This window comes from Miniopterus natalensis, chromosome 2, assembly GCF_054644295.1.
Source record: "Miniopterus natalensis isolate mMinNat1 chromosome 2, mMinNat1.hap1, whole genome shotgun sequence".
NCBI lineage: Eukaryota > Metazoa > Chordata > Mammalia > Chiroptera > Miniopteridae > Miniopterus > Miniopterus natalensis.
Window position 1 is genome coordinate 95,652,669 of NC_142082.1, and position 19,476 is coordinate 95,672,144.

The following is a 19,476-nucleotide window of genomic DNA, read 5'->3' on the forward strand; positions in this document are numbered from 1 at the left end:
CAGCACTGTGACTCTTGTTCCATATGTACACTTGGATTTTCCTTTGCCTCATTACCATCCACTAAGATCAACTCCCAAAGCATTGTCCAAAGTCTCTCCTTAATAAAATGCCTAATGTTGTATTCAATCATCCTACCTCTTGTAACACACTCAACATATTGAGGGCATAGTTTCATTTATTTTCCTGTTTCACTAATTAGGTTATAAGCCAAAAATAGGGAGTTTTTTGTAGCCTTTGTGCCTAGTGAGTCTTCTGCATACACTCAGCCTGTTCACACCTATTCCAATCCAAACTTTTTTTGAAAAATAAGAGTCGCCTGTTTTTAATGATGAAAAATGTGATACCATAAAAAAACATAAAAATAAGAAAATATGTTGAAACAGTCTTAAACATATCAATGACTTGACTGCGTCCAAACTGATCATGAACTGGGCACTATCAGATCATGATACTGGCAATTTCAGAGAAATTAAATGGATAAAACAAAAAGGCTAAAAGGAATAACTATGAAGTCATTTGTTCTATAACTAAATTTTTTTAATAAAACAACTTTTTTATCTACTGTACCAAAAGTATACCAGATAGTACTTAAAATTACTAATGGTACCCTGGCCAGTGTGGTTAAGTGTTTAGAGTGTCGCCCCATGAACCAAAGGGGCACGGGTTTGCTTCCTAGTCAAGGGCATGTACCTCGGTTGCCAGCTTTCTCCCCGCTCCCTATTGGGGTGCATGTGGGAGGTAATCAGTCGAGTAAATTACTTCATTGGTTAAGCTTACTCCATAATTGCTACTCAATCACCAATTTAATGAATTAATAATGACTTTAAATTCTTCACATAAGATACACATTGGCTATCTGGTACAAAACTTGGGCACTGTTTCTCAAGATTGCATGAAGCTTCAGGAAACAATCCAAAGCCTTGTCAAGCCGGTTTAGCTTCTTATAGGTAAGGCCTTAAAAAAAAGGAAAGAAAAAAAGAAAAAGTATAAGGAATTTCTGCAAAGTAACAGAATGAACATTTAAATACATGTAAATATTCATCCAGAAGAGAAAATAAAAATGAACAGATTTTCTTTTTAAAAGAACAGGTTGGGCCCTGGCCAGGTAGCTCAGTTGGTTGGAGCACTGTCTCAATACACTGAAGCTGCAGGTTCATTCCCTGGCAGAGCACATACAAGAAGCAACAAAAAGATTTTTTCCAAGATGGTGGCAGACTGACCAGAAGCTACACTGACACTCTCCCAGGACCAAACTGGAACTACAATTAAAATAAAGAAAAACCATCCTGAATAGGCAACTGAAGACTAGCTGGAGAGCACCCTCATAACCTAGGACCTACAGCAGAGACTGCATAGAGACTGGCAGGAAGTGCAGAGGCGCAAGCGGGCTGGCTGGGCTCCGAAGGCAGCAGCTGAAGGCCCAGAGGGATATCTCGGCTGTGGGGGTTCCCACTGGGAACTCTGGGGCCTACACCACAAGCTGGGCTTCCCAGCTCAGAGGACCAGAAGTGAGAAAGGTGCCCACATACTATATGGCTGTGAAAAGCAGCTGGGTTTCTGTCTACCAGGGAGAGATGGCTGAAAATACAGGCACCCTCTTAAAGGGCCAGTGCATAGAGTTTCATGTGAGTCACTCACCTTGGGCTCCAGCAGAGGGAGGGAGGGTGACTAGAGCTGTTTGAGAAACCAGGGTTGCAGACTGGAGACAGAGCTCAGAGGGCAGCAATCTGGATTGCTGTGCTGAGTCATTCACTCATACTGCAGAGCACATCTTTCTCAGGTAGACCTTTGCCAGCTAGCAGCTTTTGCCTGGGAGGGAAGCAACCTCCCCACCATTGGAAAACCTCACAGCCCGCCCTGTGGTATTTATGCCTTGCCTACAGTGTGAGGTTCATAAAAAAGACTCAGATTAATCAGTCTACAGGCAGAGGCACACCTCTTGATGCTTTGAGACTTTGCCTGATCTGCTTCTGGACCTGGGCTTTGGAAAAGCAGACTTTGGTGTGCATTTTGGTACTGTCCCAATGCACCCAGCCCCAGCATAGGGGACCACAAGCCGTGGACTTTTGATAGCTCCAAACAGGGTACTCAAGGCCAGTCACAAACAGCTTCTGACATTGGCCTGCACCAGAGACCATCCAAAAGACTGGGAGTCCTAGCAGATCTACCTAATTGACAGAAAAAACTCCAAAGAGGCAGCTAAAATGGGGAGACAAAAAAAAAATAAGCCCCAAATGAAAAAACAAAAGAATTCCCCAGAAGAACAGCTAAATGAAATGGAGATAAGCAATCTATCAGATACAGAGGTCAGAATACTGATCACAAGGATGCTCAACAGCTTCAAAAAAGAAATGGAAACTATGAAGGAAATTAAGAATGTCATAGAAATAAAAAAAAAATTGGAAGAAATAAACAGCAGATTGGGGGAAGTTGAGGGTCGGATCAGCAAATTAGAAGATAGGGTAGAAAAACAATTAGAGAACCAAAAAGAAAAAACAATTTAAAAACAGGAGGACAGCTTAAGGGAGCTGTGGGACGACATGAAATGTAATACTTTCAACAATAAAAGATTAAAATAAAATAAAAAAACTCTCTCACACATACACACACACACACACACACACACACACACACAAAGAAGCAACCAATGAATGTATAAATAAGTGAAACAACAAGTCAATGTTTCTCTCTCTATTTAAAAATCAATAAATAAAAATTAAAACAACAAAAAATAAAAGTTGGGGGCAGGGATGTTCCACTAATATTTGGCAGACACCAAAAAGCTTTAGTGATGGTAGAGTGTAGTAGGAAAAAGGACTAGGCAAAAAGATCACTAAAATAGAATAAACAGTTCAGAAATGGACTCAGTTATAGAACTTAGTTAATGGTTACTTAAAATTAATGAGGACTAATGTAGATTACCATTTTCAATTTGTTTCGATTTTGAATAAATTGAAAATTTATATTTTAAAACTAAACACAAAAAGCAAAGCTGTAAAACTATAAAAAAATAGGAAAATCTTAGGGAAGAGAAGGGCTTTGTAAAGCAATATACATTTTCAAAGAGAAAAATTTTCATGAAAAATAGAAAAATTCTGTTTGACCAAAGGAATTATAAAGTCAAACAATGAACTAGGACAAGTTTTTGAAGCGTTTAAACAGGATAAATATATACCTAGATATGCAACCTCCTGCATGGAGGCCTTTGCTCTCTACTTTCCTGTCAGTAATGCTCGTTTCCCATATGCTCAAAAGGCCGTATCCTCCCTTCCAGTGTGACTGTAAATGTCTCCTGAGGGAGGCTCTCCTTAACTCCACCTAAAATTGCAAATTCCCCCTGCCTCCTCTCATCTTGGCCCAGCCAGGGTTTCCTTTTTCAGTCTGACGGATTAGAGTCTTCCCTTGGAGGAGATATCCACCTGCCTGACCGGAAGATCCCCAAATATACAGGCCAGACAAATGGCCCTGTGGCAGGTGGCCTGCAATCAGCCTCATTCATGCGTTGGAGCACCTATTCGGCTTCAGCTGCACACTCCTGAACATGAGGACACTTTGAGGACACTCAAACATCAGAGAAAAAAGGTAGTGATGAGAAAGAGAGGATAAAACACACACACAAAGCAAAATGCAGGGAAAAGAAAACTGGAAAAAAACTTCAGAAGTAACCCGAGATGAGACACAGTACTGCACTGAACTGTGTATGCAACGTTGCAAACTCATGAACAGGAAGGAATGCACTCATTTCAGCTGACCTCTGACAGTCAGGGAATGAGGTGATGAGCTTTCAGGTCTGGTAACATTTTGTTTATTAAAAACATTCTGAAATAAAAATGACAAAATGTTAAAATGTATTAAATATAGGTAGTAGGTACACGAGCATTTATTTTTTTCTGTATAGTTTTTTTATATTTGAAATTGTTCATAATTAAAAGAAAATGAGACTTCCCCCCTACTTACCAGTTTGGCAAAAGTTTAATTACAATATGCAGTATTAGCAGGACTTGGGAAATCAGTCTCATACACCATGATGGAAACAGAAATTGGAAAAGTGTTATTTTTGTTTTATGTTTTTAATCCTCCCCTGAGGAAATTTTTTCCATTGATTTTGAGACAGAGGGGAAAGGGGATGAGGAAAGGAGAGAGAGAGAGAGATTAATGTGAAAGAGACACATTGACTGGTTGCCTCCTGCATGTGCCCCGACCAGGGACAGGGATTGAACCTACAGCCCAGTTATGTATCCTTGACCGGGAATTGAACCCGTGACCCTTCAGTGTGACAGCCAATGCTCTAACCACCAAGCAATACTGGCCAGGGTGGAAAAGCCTTTTTAGGGGGAAATATGTCAACATCTGTACAAATTTTACAGGTGCACAGCTTCTGAATCATTAATTCCATTAAAAATAATCTATATTCAAAGTGTCTTCTTTTTAACTCTTTGTTAAAAGGAAGTCAACTCCTCCTAATGAGTTGGAACTCAATAAGCAAAAAGAGAGAGGAAAAAAAGGAAAAATAATTACAAAGCAAAAAAAGCAAAACACCAAAACAACAAAAAAACTCCAGGGCACACCCCCGAGAGAACTGGAAGATGGGGGCAGAAAAGGTGGATTTTCTCCCACCTCCTCCAGGAATCTAAGTAGAATTAAAACTAAATTGGGGAATATTTACTTTGAAACACCAGCTGAAGACTAGGTGAAGAGAAGATTTAAACAAGGGCAGAAACCACCTCGAGACCGGTAGGAAGGGACGGGACACAAGAGGCGCTGGCCCAGCACCAGGAGCTGCAGGCCAAGGATGAGGAGCGAGGCCTGGACCCCAGGCAGGGCATCCCATCCTAGACAGCCACAGCTGGGAACAGCTGCTCACATGGAAGCCAGTCACCAGGGCTTCTATCAGCCAGGGAAATGAGCTGCCTGGAGACAAAGCCATTTTTTAGGAACATAGGAGTTTTGTTCCTAGACATTCACCCTAGGTTTCAGGGGAGAGAGGGTGGAGTGGACTGGAGTCTCTGGAGGAGAGACAGGGTGAGGCAATAGGGGAGAGTCACAAGGAGGGCAACTGCCTGATACCTGTGCTGAATCATCCCACACCCCATATCTCAGCAGCCATTTTTCCTGAGAGGCACAAGCCCCTCCTAACAGCAGAATCTTGGGGAAAGGCAAATACCCCGCCTTCCAGGTTTCAGCTTGCTCCACACTAAGGAATCCTGCTTGCCCCACCCTTTGGAATCCAGCGTGCCCACCCAGCATCTCAACCCATGTGGAGGAGGCAGCAGTCTCAGGGAACTTCAGTGGCTGGTTTTGGGGCAGGAATATTTCCCCCACATTCCCAGGAAGCTGCTCGGCACTTCCCTCTCACAGGAGGGCTGATAGAAACTCCTGGCAGACCACACTACCCAGCCTAAGAGGTACTCTGCCAGACTAAGGACAGGGAAATAGTCTGGGAACACACCCACCAGGAACACTTCCCTAAAGTCTGAATGTTTGCTGACCCACGTTAGGGACCTGTGCTGCTAAAAAACAGGTCTAGGAGCTCAGCTTGGCTTCTCCCATGGGCAGCGAAGCCCAATGGAGGCAGCCACAAGCTGTGGATTGCTTGAAGCTTGGAAAAAGGTGCCGAGAGCCAAACTTGGACAGCTTCTGACATTGGATAGAACAAAAGTATCTGCTGGGAGGCCTGAAATCAGCATACAAAACAGTCAGCCTCAGACAACATAAGAGCAGGATCCAAAGGAAATCCTAGAAGGCACAAAAATCTGCCAAGACAAACTTCACTTGGTGGTTTTTGGTTTTATTTTTGTTTCATTATTTTCTTTTTCATTACGTTGGTATTATTGTAACTATTTTCTCTCTTGTGTCTTTCAGACCTCTTATTTGCACCTTTCCTTTTCTTACTCTATTTTTTCTTTTGTTTCTTTTTTTTTTTTAAATTTTATTATTGTTTAAAATAATACAGATGTCCCTTTTTCTCCCCAATGACACGTTCCACCCCGTTCCTTCCCCCTCCCCAGTCTCTCTCCCCACCATTGTCCATGTCCTTGGGTTGTGCATATATGCACATAAATCCTTTGGTTACTCTCTCCCCCTCCACCCACCCGCCCTCCTCCATCCCTCTGACATTCATCAGTCTCATCTATGCTTCCATGTCATTGAATCTATTCTGTTCATCAGTTTATTAAGTTCTTTAGATTCCACGTATAAGCGAGATCATGTGATGTTTGTCTTTCTCTGCCTGGCTTATTTCACTTAGCATAATATTCTCCAGGTCCTTCCATACTGTCCCAAAGAGTACGAGATTCTTCTTCTTTACAGCTGCATAGTATTCCATGGTGTACATGTCCCACAGCATTTTTATCTACTCATCTACTGATGGGCACTTGGGCTGTTTCCAGATCTTAGCTATTGTAAACTGTGCTGCTATGAACATCGGGGTACATATATTCTTTCTGATGAATGTTTTAGGATTCTTACGATACATTCCTAGGAGTGAAATCACTGGGTCAAACGGCAACTCCATTTCTAATTTTTTGAGGACCCTCCGTACTGTTTTCCATAGTGGTTGCACCAGTCTGCATTCCCACCAGCAGTGTCCTAGGGTTCCCCTTTCTCCACACCCTCACCAGCACATGTTGTTTGTTGATGGCAGCCATTCTGACAGGTGTGAAGTGATACATCAGTGTGGTTTTAATTTGCATCTCTCTGATGATTAGCGATGTCGAGCATTTTCTTATATGTCTCTTGGCCATCCGTATGTCCTCTTTGGAGAAATGTCTATTTAAGCCCTTTGCCCATTTCTTAATTGGGTTGTTTGTCTTTCTCTTGCTGAGTGCTATGAGTTCTTTGTACACTCTGGAAATTAGCCCCTTATCAGATTCATCCTTGGCAAATATGTTTTCCCAGACCGTGGGTTTCCTTTGTATTTTGAAGCTGTTTTCTTTTGCTGTGCAGAAGATTTTTGGTTTGATGTAGTCCCATATGTTTATTTTTTCTTTTGTTTCCTTGCCCTAGGAGATGTATCAGTGAAAAGTCCACTATGTGGGATGTCTGTGACTTTACTGCCTATGTTTTCTTCCAGGATTTTTATGGTTTCGTGACTTACATTTAAGTCTTTTATCCATTTTGAGTTTATTTTTGTGTATGGTGAAAGTTGGTGGTCTAGTTTCATTCTTTTGCATGTATCTGTCCAATTTTCCCAGCACCACTTATTGAAGAGACTGTCCTTACTTCATTGGACACTCTTGCCTCCTTTGTCAAATATTAACTGACCATAATGGTGTGGGTCAATTTCTGGGGTCTCTGTTCTGTTCCATTGATCTATAAGCCTGTTGTTGTACCAATACCAGGCCATTTTGATTACAGTGGCTTTGTTTGAAGTCTGGTAATGTGACCCCTCCCACTCCGTTCTTTTTTCTCAAGATGGCTGCAGCTTTTTGGGGTCTTTTTTGGTTCCATATAAATTTTCGAAATGTTTGTGAAATATGCTGTTGGTATTTTCATAGGAATTGCATTAAATTTATAAATTGCTTTGGGTAGTATAGACATTTTAATGATATTAATTCTTCCAATCCATGAGCATGGTATCTTCTTCCACCTATTTAAATCTTCCTCTATTTCTTTTTTCAGTGTCACGTAGTTTTCTGAGTACAGGTCTTTTACATCCTTGGTTAAGTTTATTCCTAGGTATCTTATTTTTTTAGTTGCAATGGTAAATGGTATTGCTTTTTTAGTTTCTCTCTCTGAAAGTTCATTGTTGGTGTATAAGAATGCCATTGATTTCTGGATGTTCATTTTGTATCCAGCTACCTTGCCAAATTCGTTTATGAAATCTAGTAGTACTTTGATGGAGTCTCTGGGGTTTTCTATGTACAGTATCATGTCATCTGCAAATAATGACAGTTTTACTTCCTCCTTTCCAATTTGGATACCTTTTATGTTTTCCTCCTGTCTGATGGCTATGGCGAGGACTTCCAGTACTATGCTGAATAAGAGTGGTGAAAGTGGACATCCCTGTCCTGTTCCGGTTTTTAATGGAAATGGTTTTAGTTTTTGCCCATTGAGTATGATGGTGGCTGTAGGTCTGTCGTATATGGCCTTTATTATGTTGAGGTATGATCCCTCTATTCCCACTTTGCTGAGAGTTTTTATCAGAAATGGATGCTGGATTTTGTTAAATGCTTTTCCTTTGTCTATTGATAGGACCATATGATTTTTGTCCTTCATTTTGTTTATTGATTTGTGGATGTTGTACCAGCCTTGCATCCCTGGAATAAATCCCACTTGGTCATGATGTATGATCTTTTTAATGTATTGCTGGATCCGGTTTGCTAGTATTTTAGTGAGGATTTTAGCATCTATGTTCATCAGAGATATTGGCCAGTAGTTTTCTTTCTTTGTAGTATCTTTATCTGGTTTTGGGATTAGGGTGATGCTGGCCTCATAAAAAGAATATGGGAGTTTTCCCTCCTCTTGAATTTTCTGGAATAGTTTGAATAGAATAGGTGTTAATTCTTCTTTGAATGTTTGGTAAAACTCACCTGTAAATCCATCTGGTCCAGGACTTTTGTTTGCTGGGAGTTTTTTGATTACTGCTTCAATTTCATTAGTTGTTATCAGCCTATTCAGGTTTTCTGCCTCTTCTTGATTCAACTTTGGAAGGTTGTATGCTTCTAGGAATTTGTCCATTTCCCCTATGTTGTCCAATTTGTTGGCATACAGTTGCTCATATTTTCTTACAATCCTTTGTATTTCTGTTGGATCAGTTGTTATATTGCCTCTTTCATTTCTGATTTTATTTATTTGGGTCCTCTCTCTTTGTTTCTTAGTGAGTCTGGCTAAAGGTGCATCAATCTTATTTACCTTTTCAAAGAACCAGCTCTAGGTTTCATTGATTTTTTTGGTATTGTTTCTTTAGTCTCTATGTCATTAATCTCTGCTCTGATTTTTATTATTTCCTTCCTTCTACTTCCTCGGGGCTTTCCTTGCTGTTCTCATTCTAGTTCTTTTAGTTGTTGTGTTAGATGGTTCATTAGATCTTTTCCTTGTTTCTTGAGATAGGCCTGTAATGATATGAATTTTCCTCTCAAGACTGCTTTCGCCATGTCCCATAGGTTTTGGGTTGTCTGTTCATTTTTGTTACTTTCCATGAAGTATTTGATTTCTTCATTGATCTCATTGGAAACCCATTCATTGTTTAATAACATGCTATTTAGCCTCCATGTGTTTGAATATTTTTGAGTTTATTTATAGTGGTTGATTTCTAGTTTCATGGCATTGAGATCCGAGAAGATGCTTGATATGATTTCAATCTTCTTATATTTGTAAAGACTTGCCTTGTGCCCTAACATGTGGTCTATTTTTGAGAATGTTCCATGTGCACTTGAGAAGAATGTGTATTCTGTTGCGTTGGGGTGAAATGTTCTATAAATGTCAATTAAATCCATTAGGTCTAGTGATTCATTTAAGGTCTGCGTTTTCCTGTTGATTTTTTGTCTTGATGATCTGTCCAGTGCTGAGAGTGGGGTGTTAAAGTCCCCCACTATGATTGTGTTGCTGTCAATCTCCCCTTTGAAGTCCTCCAAGAGATTTTGTATATATTTAGGTGCTCCTGTATTGGGTGCATAAATGTTCATAAGGGTTATTTCCTCCTGTTGGATTGATTCCTTTAGTAATATGTAGTGACCATCTTTCTCTCTCGTTATGGTCTTTATTTTGAAGTCTGTTTTGTCAGAAATAAGAATTGCTACTCCAGCTTTCTTTTCCTTTCCATTTGCATGGAATATTTTACTCCACCCCTTCACCTTTGGCCTGTGTGAGTCTTTTGCTCTCAGGTGGGTCTCTTGTAGACAGCATATATTTGGGTCCTGTTTTCTTATCCATTCAGCTACCCTTTGTCTTTTGATTGGACCATTTATTCCATTTACATTTAAGGTTACTATTGATATCAACTTATTTAATGCCATTTTCCCCCTTTATGCTGATGTACCTTTCTCTCACTATTCCTTCTTTTACTTAAAGCAGTCCTTTTAGCATTTCTTGCAATGATGGTTTGGTGGTACTGAACTCTTTTAGCCTTTTTTTGTGTGGGAAGCTTTTTATTTTACCTTCAAATTTAAATGATAGCCTTGCTGGATAAAGCAATCTTGGTTGCATGTTCTTGCTTTTCATTACTTGCAGAACTTCATGCCATTCCCTTCTGGCCTGAAGAGTCTCTGTTGAGAAATCCACTGTCAGCCTTATGGGGTTTCCCTTGTAGGTCACTGCTTGTCTCTCTCTTGCAGCCCTTAATATTTTCTCTTTGTCCTTGCCATTTTCCATTTTAATTATGATGTGTCTCGGAGTGGGTCTCTTTGGGTCCCTCTTGTTTGGAACCCTCTGTTCTTCCTGAACTTGTGTGGCTTTCTCCTTCGCCAGCCTAGGGAAGTTTTCTATAATTATTTCTTCCACCAAGTTCTCTATCCCTTGATCTCTTTCCTCCCCCTCTGGCACTCCTATAATGCAAATGTTGTTTCGCTTCATGTTGTCCCAAAGTTCCATTAGACTGTCCTCATGCTTTTTGAGTGTTTTTTCTTTTTGCTGCTCTGATTGTGTGATTTTCTCTACTTTGTCTTCTAAGTCACTTATTCTATCCTCTGCTTCATTGAGCCTGCTTTTAATTCCTTCCAGTGCATTTCTGATATCAGATACAGCATTCTTTATCTCTATCTGAGTTGTATTTATGGTATGTATCTCTTTTTTCATGTTTTCACTAAGGTTCTCGATCTTATCATCTATAGTCTTCTTAAGTTCCTTGATCATCTTCATCAATACTCTGAACTCCGTTTCTGATAACTTGCTCAACTCCATCTCATCAACGTCTTTTTCTGGCGATGTTTCCCTTTCTTTAATTTGGGGGTTGTTTCTTTGTCTCCCCATTTTGGTAGGTCTTAGTACTTATATCTATATATTAGATATATTTGCTGTGTCCCAGTCTTGTGGGGTGGAATTTTTGTCTTGTGGGTCCAGTGGAGCCCAGAGGTGTATGTTGTTGTTAATACTGGTGAAAATTTAGAAAATAATAATAAACTAAAATGTAAAAAATAGAGAAGCTACTGGGAAATAACAGAAGCAGAGAAAAGATTCTGAAAGAAGGGCCAGCACAAAATTAAGGGAGAAAATAGGAATAGGATAATAGTTGAAAATGAGAAAACAAAAATACAATAAAGAGAATAAGAGAAACTAACACTCAGACAGGAAAACAGAAGGGGGCAAAATGAAAGAATGAAAGAAAAGTAGAAAAAGAAAGAAGAAAAAAGTTATGCCAATGGATTGAGAGGAGAGAGAGAGATAAAGCCCAGGCAGGCAGGGAGTCTGGTAAGAGTTTTGGGGGAAACTATAGAGGAAAGCAGTAAACTTGGTGATAATGATAAAGTCACAGTCGTTAAGCAGGGATATCAAGAAAGTCTTGATAGTAGAAGCAAGGATAAAACAAAACAAAGCAAATAACGAAAACAAAACCAAAAACAAGCTAAGCAACACAAAATTCTTTTATAAAAAAAAAAAATTAGTTAAAAAATGTCTTAAAAAAAAAAGATTTTTATAAAATTTAAAGATGAAGAAAAAACAAATTTTCTCCCCTTTCTCTTCTTCCTAAGGAAAAAAGAGAAAAAATAAACAAACCCACAAACAAAAAACAAACAAAAACCCCCCCAAAACCAAAAACCAAAAAAAACAAAACCAAACAAAACAAAAAAACAGCAGAGAAAAAGGTAGTCAATGAGGTGCGTTTCTTCTGGGCAACTTATGTTGTCTGAGGGTCACTGTTTTTTGTGATTTCAGTTCTCCTGGGAGGTACTTGTGTATCACTCAATGTGAGGATACACAAGTATCCGTCTAGGTTTGGCTCTGGTGTCCTTAGTTAGATGGTTGATTTGAGACTCTCCGTGGGCCAACTTCTCTTGTCAGCTGTTTTGCAACCTTGTAGTTGCCTGGTCTTGCTCCAGAGTCTTCTGTAGAGTCTTCAGGGTGCAGGGTGGCTAGTGTAGCTCAGGGTATCACTCCCCTTAGAGGTGTCGCTGTCAGGTGCTCACTCTGCGGGAGTTAGTCTCTGCTCCATTGCCAGCTCCTCAGTCCCTACCCTGTCCTCTGATTCTAGCTCCCCAGGCTCTGTCCTGCTGCAGCTTCAGATTGATTTCAGCCTGTTGCCTTTTCTATATGGGCCGTTTCAGCAGCCAGGGCCCAGTGGGTTCGACTAAGAACACATTCTGGTGGGCCCTTTGCCTGCCCAGCCCCAAGCAGGGGTTTTCAGCGTGTCCTCCAGTTCCCAAACAACAGTCCCCAAGAGTCTTATTCTTGCAGAGTCCTCCTGTGAGCTGCTCCCCCTTCCCCCTCAGGACTGTGCCCTGCGGGTGTGTCTGGGGCTTCAGTGAGCGGGACCCGCCCCTTTCCTGTTGGGGGTGGTGCTCCCGGCTTCAGGAGAGGCCGGTCGGCTCCACCCCTCCCTGCTCAGCTCTGGTTGGCTGGTCGCACCACTCTCACCCCTCAGACCATCTACTGTGCACACCCCAATGGCAGCCTCCGCTGGTCTGTCTGTGCAGTGCACGCCGGGAAGGTGGGAACCAGTTCCACAATCGAACTTCCAAAAGCACAAAGCAACACACAGGCAGAGAGTCCGCCCTGCAAGGTCCCACCACCCTTGCTCCAAGGCACCCAGCGGGAGGGGACCCAAAGTCAGCTCCACACAGCTCTCCACACCACTGGTCTCAGCAAAGCTGGAGCGGCTTGAGGCACCACCACTGGGCCCCTCAGGGCCGGTCACAGATCCCAGCCTCTTGGCACCCGGGAGCTCAGGGCGGGAGGGCTCCTCCCCTCCCCCACACCATGCAGATTCAGCACTTTCTGGGGCTCAACCCAGTGCCCCACAGGGAGGCAGAGGGTCCCCGTGTGCGGGTGCTTAGCGTAGTCCTCTGGTCCCTCACTACTTGGGTGCCACAGTCCTTGGGACAGCCTTCCCTATGGTCGGCACCCCAAGCACCAGACGCCGGTCGCAGCCGTCCCTAGAGGCTTTGTTTCCTAGGAAGGTGCCATCTCCTTCCGGACTCACCGCTCCCTTGGGTCCCTCTGCCCTGTGCTCGGGGTGCTCCTTCCTCTCTCTGCTCCGGGTGTGAGATCCCCACTTTTGGATGCCGTCTGCAGGGCTTTGCAGCCTCCAAGCTTTCAGGCTCGGAGCCCAGCACAGGCTTCAGGGGGGACTCCCCCTTCCAAGGGCCCCCTCTCTTACTGGACTCTGTAATGGTTCCTCAGTGCTCCCCACTCACACTTCATCCACTCAGGTATGTTTCTCTGTTTTATTTTCAAGCTGGTTACATAGGATTTTAGGAGGAAATCAAGTCCGTGGCTGGAGCGGGGGCGCTGCTGCTTCTCACAGGGCCGCCATCTTCTATCTCTTTTGTTTCTTTAGCTTTATCTTCCTTTCTCTGCTATTTACCATGTCAAAACTTTTTTTCTATTCCATCAGTTCTTTTTTACCATTTTATTTTCCCAATCCTTATTATTATTTTTCTCCCCTTGTTTCCTTTCATAACCTTTTATCTTCCTCTTTTTTCTTCTAGTATTCTTTATATTTTTATTTAATTTTATTATTATTTTTTTTCATTTATTCTTCTTCTTCTTTTTTCTTTCCTAATTCTCATTTCTTTTTTGTGGTTGTTTTTGCTGTTTTTGTTGGGTTCTTTTGTATGCTTTTGTTTGTTCCCTGTATTGTTTTATTTTGCCCTGTCAACACCTGTAGAGCAGGTTGCATGATGTGGTTGGGGTGGAGCCTCAAGCCAGCCTGAGAGGAGATCCCACCCATGAATGGGACAACAACAATCAAGACCCAATTACAACAGGAGAGCCCAAGGAACCCACAAAATGTCACTCCTAGAGCATCCAGCTCTGGAGTTCAAGGACACCGTACCACTTGGTCCCACAGGGCATTTGCTACAAAAGGCCAACCCATAAACTGGGAGTAATAGCAGGTATACATATAATACACAGGAACAAACACAAAGAGCCAACTAAAATGGGGAGAAAAGAATAAACGTCAAATAAAAGAAATGAAGGAATCTCCAGAAAAAGACCTAAATGAGATGGAGAAAAGCAAGTTATCAGACACAGAGTTCAGAGTAATGGTTATAAGAATGCTCAAGGAGCTTAGTGAGAACTACAAGAAACTAAATAGGAACTACAAGGACCTTAGTGGGAATGACAGTATGAATAAGCACGTAGAAACCATGAAAAAGAACCAGTCAGAAATGAAGAATACTATTATCTGATACTGAGAAGACACTGGAAGGAATTAGAAGCAGGCTTCATGAAGGAGAGGATCAAATCAGTGATTTGGAAGATAAGGTAGAAAAAACAGACTAGAAAAATAAAAAACAAAAAGCATGAAGAAAGTTTAAGGGAACAATGACACAACTAAAACAGAACTTCCACATCATAGGGATATCAGAGGGAGAAGACAGTGAGCAAGGGATAGAGAAACTGTTTTAAGAAATAACGACAGAAAACTTCCCTAACCTGATGGAGGAAAATCTCACACAAGTTTAAGATTCACAGAAAGTCTCAATAAAGATGAACGAAAAGAGACCCACACCCAGACACAGAATAATTAAAATAACAAATGTTAAAGACAAAGGAAGAATCTTAGGGCAGCAAGAGAAAGACAGTCACTTACTACAAGCTGTCAGCTGATTTCTCAACTGATGCACTATAGGACAGAAGGGAACGGCATGAAGTATTCAAAGTAATGAAAATCAAGGGTCTGAAACCAAGACTACTCTATTCAGGAAGGCTATCATTCAAAATTAAAGGTGAAATAAAGAGCTTACCAGACAAAAAAGGGCTAAAGGAGTTTATTACCACCAAACCAGCTTTGCAAGAAATGCTAGAGAGACTTGTACAAAAAAGGGGGGGAGAGAGAGAGAGACAGAGAGAGAGAGGGAGGGAGGGAAGGAGGGAGGGAGTAGGAAATGAGAAACAAGCATAAAGAAAAAGAGCAGCAATAAATGAGTATCTATCAATAATAGCTTTCAATGCAAATGGATTAAATGTTCCAATAAAAAGACAAAGGGTAGCTGAATGGATAAGAAAGGATATGCTGTCTATAAGAGACCCACCTCAGAACAAAAGACACACAGGATGAAAGTGAAAATAAAATTTCCAAGCAAATTCAAACAAAACAAAAAAAAGCGGGGGGACACTTAAATCTGACAAATTAGACTTCAAAACAATGGTCATAAAAGAGACAAAGAAAGTCACTACATAATGCTAAAAGGATCACTACAACAAAAGGAAATAACCCTAATAAACATATATGCACACAAAACGGGAGAACCTAAATATATGAAAAAACTCCTGGAGGACTCTAAGATAGAGATAGATAGCAATACAGCCATAGAAGGGGACTTTAACACCCCAATGACATCACTGGATAGATCTTTCAGACCAAAAAACAAGGAAAACAGCAACCTTAAATGACACACTATATCAGATGTCTTTCATTTATATTTACAGAATATTTCATCCTAAAGCTACCAAATATACATTCTTCTCAAGTGCACATGGAACATTCTCAAAGATAGAATACATGTTATGACAAAAAACAAGTCTTCACAAGTTCAAGAAGAATGAAATCATATCAAGCAACTTCTCAGATCACAACAGCATGAAACTAAAAATCAACTACAATAAAAACACTAAAAAACATTCAAACAATGGAGGCTAAATAGTATGTTATTAAACAATAAATGGGTTACCAGTGAGATTAAGGAAGAAATAAAAAACTTCCTGGAAACAAATGAATATGAACACAAACAACACAAAATCTATGGCACAGGGCGAAAGCAGTCCTGAAGCATTACAGGCCTTCCACAATAGACAAGAAAAAGCTCAAGTAAACGATCTAACCCTACAACTAAAGGAATTAGAAAATGAACAAGAAAAGCCAAGAGGAAGTAGAAGGAAGAAAATAAAGATCAGAGTGGAAATAAACAACACAGAGACTAAAAACGACAATACGAAAGATCAATGAAACTAACAGCTGGCACTTCAGAAAGATAAATAAGATTGATGAACATATAGCCAGAGTTTATCACCACCAAACCAGCATTGCAGAAAACGTTAAAGGGACTGTTGTAATAGAAGTAGAAATAGAGAGAGAAACATAGGCATAAAGAAATAAAATGGCAATAGATAAGTACCTATCTATAATAACCTTAAATGTAAATGGATTAAATGCTCTAATAAAAAGACATAGGGTAGCTGAGTAGATAAGAAAACATGTCACAAATATAAACTGTCTATAAGAGACCCACGTGAGAAAAAAAGACTCACACAGGATGAGAGGGAAGGGATGGAAAAAATTTTCCATGCAAACGGAAATGAAATAAAGGTTGAGGTAGCAATACTCATATCTGACAAATTAGACTTCAAAATGAAGACCATACATAACAAGTGACAAGAAAGGTCACTACATAATACTAAAGGGATCACTACAACAAGAGGATATAACTCAAACATATATGCACCCAATAAAGAAGCACCTAATTTTGTAAAACAATTTCTGGAGGACTTTGAGAGATCGACAGCAATACTGTCATACTAAGGGCCTTTAACATCTCACTGACATCACGGGATAGGTTTTCCAGGCAAAAAATTAACAAGGAAACAGTGATCCTAAATGACATACTAGATCAGATGGATTTGACATCTACAGAACACTCCACCTCAAAGCTTCAGAAGACACATTCTTCTCAAGTACACACAGGACATTCTCAAAGACAGACCACATGTTAGGACACAAAATAAGTCTCTACAAGTTCAAGAAGACTGAAATCATAACAAACATCTTCTCAGACCACAATGGCATGAAATTAGAAATGAACTACAATGAAAACACTAAAAAACATTCAAACACATGGAGGCTAAATAGCCTATTTTTACACAATGAATGGGTCACTGAAGAGACCAAGGAGGAAATAAAAAACTTCCTGTAAACAAATGAAAATGAACATACGACAACCCCAAATCTATGGGACACAATGAAAGCAGTCCTGAGAGGGAAGTTCAAGCACTACAGGCCTACCTCAAAAAGCAAGAAAAACTTGTAATAAACTATCTAACCCTACAACTTAAAGACAGAAAGACAACAACAGGAAAAGTCCAGAATAAGTAGGAGGAAGGAAATAATAAAGATAAGAAGAGAAATAAATGACATAGAGACTAAAAAACCAATACAAAAGATCAATGAAACCAAGAGCTGATTCTTTGGAAAGATAAATACGATTGATGAACCTTTAGCCAGACTCACTAAGAAACAAAGAGATAGAACCCAAATAAACAAAATCAGAAATGGAAGAGATGAACAACAGACAAAACAGAAATACAAAGGATTGCAAGAGAATACTATGAACAACTATATGCCAACAAGCTGGACAACCTGGGTGAAAAGGACAAAGTCCTAGAAAAATACAATCTTCCAAAATTCAATCAGGAAGAGTCAGAAAACCTGAATAAGCCAATAACTGCTGATGAAGTTGACGCAGTAATAAAAAAACTCCCAGCATACAAAAGTCCTGGTCCAGACGGCTTCACAGGGGAGTTTTACCAAACATTCAAAGAAGAACTAACACCTATCCTCCTCAAACTATTCCAAAGAATCCAAGAGGAAGGAACACTTCCAAGCTCTTTTTACGACACCAGCATGAGCCTAATTCCAAAATCAGATAAAAACACTACAAACAAAGAGAATTACAGGCCAGTACCCCTGATGAACACAGATGCTAAAATCCTCAACAAAATACTAGCAAATCGGATCCAGCAATATATTAAAAAGATCATACATCATGACCAAGTGGGACTTATTCCAGGGATGCAAGGCTGGTATAATATTCGCAAATCAATAAATGTGATACATCACATAAACAAAATTAAGGACAAAAATCACACGATCATATTAATAGATGCAGAAAAATCATTCAACAAAATCCAACACCCATTTTTTATAAAAACACACCAATAATGTACTCTCAGAAAGAGAAACTAATTGTAAATGTAATTGTTTTATCCCATTTACCACTGCAACAAAAAAATCAAGAGACTTAGGAATAAACTTAACCAACGAGGTAAAAGACCTGTACTCGGAAAACTATAGGAAGTTGCAAAAAGAGATAGAGGAAGCTATAAACAAGTGGAAGAATATACCATATTCATGGATTGGAAGAATCAGCATCATTAAAATGTTCATATTACACAATGCAATCTACAGATTCAACACAATCTCTATTAAAATACCAGTGGCATATTTCACAGATCTAGAAAAAATATTCCAAAAATTTATATGGAACCAAAAAACCCCCAGAATAGCCATGGCAATCTTAAGAAAGAAGAACAAAGTTGGAGGTCTGAAAATGCCAAATATTAAACTATACTGCAAAGCCACTGTAATCAAAATAGCCTGGTATTGGTACAACAACAGACATATAAATCAATGGAACAGAACAGAGCCCAGAAATCAACACAAGTCTTTATGGTCAATTAATATTTTACAAAGGAGTCAAGAGCATACAATGGAGTAAAAACAGTCTCTTCAATAAATGGTACTGGGAAAATTGCAGAGGTATCTGCAAAAAAAAAAAAAATGCAACTAGATCACCAATTTACACCATACACAAGAATAAACTCAAAATGGATAAAAGATTTAAAGGTAAGACATGAAACCATAAAAATCCTAGCAGAAATCTTAGACTGTAAAATCTCAGAGATCTCACATAGCATAATTTTCATCAATACATCTCCTAGGGCAAAGGAAACAAATGGAAAAAAAAAATCCAGTGGGACTACATCAAACTAAAAAGCTTCTGCACAGCTAAAGAAACCACCAACCAAACAAAAAAAGGAATCCACTGTATGGGAGAACATATTTGCCAATGACATATCTGATAAGGGGTTAATATTCAAAATATATAAGGAATTCATACAACTGAACAAAAGGAATACAAACAATCCAACTGAAAAATGGGCAAAGGACCTAACTAGACACTTCTCTAAAGAGGACATACAGATGATCAAGAGACATATAAAAAAATGTTCAATGTCACTAATCATCAGAGAGATGCAAATGAAAACTACAATGAGGTATTACTCACACCTGCCAGAATGGCTACCATCAATAAATCAACAAATAATGAATGCTGGCCCAGATGTGGGGAAAAGGGGACCCTAGTATACTATGGTGAGAATGAAGACTGGTTCAGCCACTGTTGAAAACAGTAGTATGGAGTTTCCTCAAAATATTAAAAATGGAACTGCCATTTGACCTAGTGATCCCACCCTTGGCAATATATCCTAAGAATCCCAAAATACCAATCGGAAAGAATGTATGCACCCTAAGTTCACAGCAGTGTTACTTACAATAGCTAAGATCTGGAAACAGCCCAAGTGCCCATCAGTAGATGAGT

The 19,476-nt window shown here is 39.9% G+C and overlaps 1 protein-coding gene across 4 annotated transcripts in view; it reads right to left on the minus strand.

The window, feature by feature from the left end:
- Positions 1-19,476, minus strand: part of IFT88 (intraflagellar transport 88) — a 132,300-nt gene that overhangs the window by 54,027 nt on the left and 58,797 nt on the right. For all 4 annotated transcript variants that reach the window (XR_015714049.1, XM_016203549.2, XM_016203548.2 and 1 more), the window contains one exon: positions 847-955. Coding sequence is in view for 3 of the 4 variants with exons in the window: in XM_016203549.2 (XP_016059035.2) it covers positions 847-955 (109 nt within the window). In the remaining variant the exon portion in view is untranslated. The remainder of the gene's footprint in view (positions 1-846; positions 956-19,476) is intronic.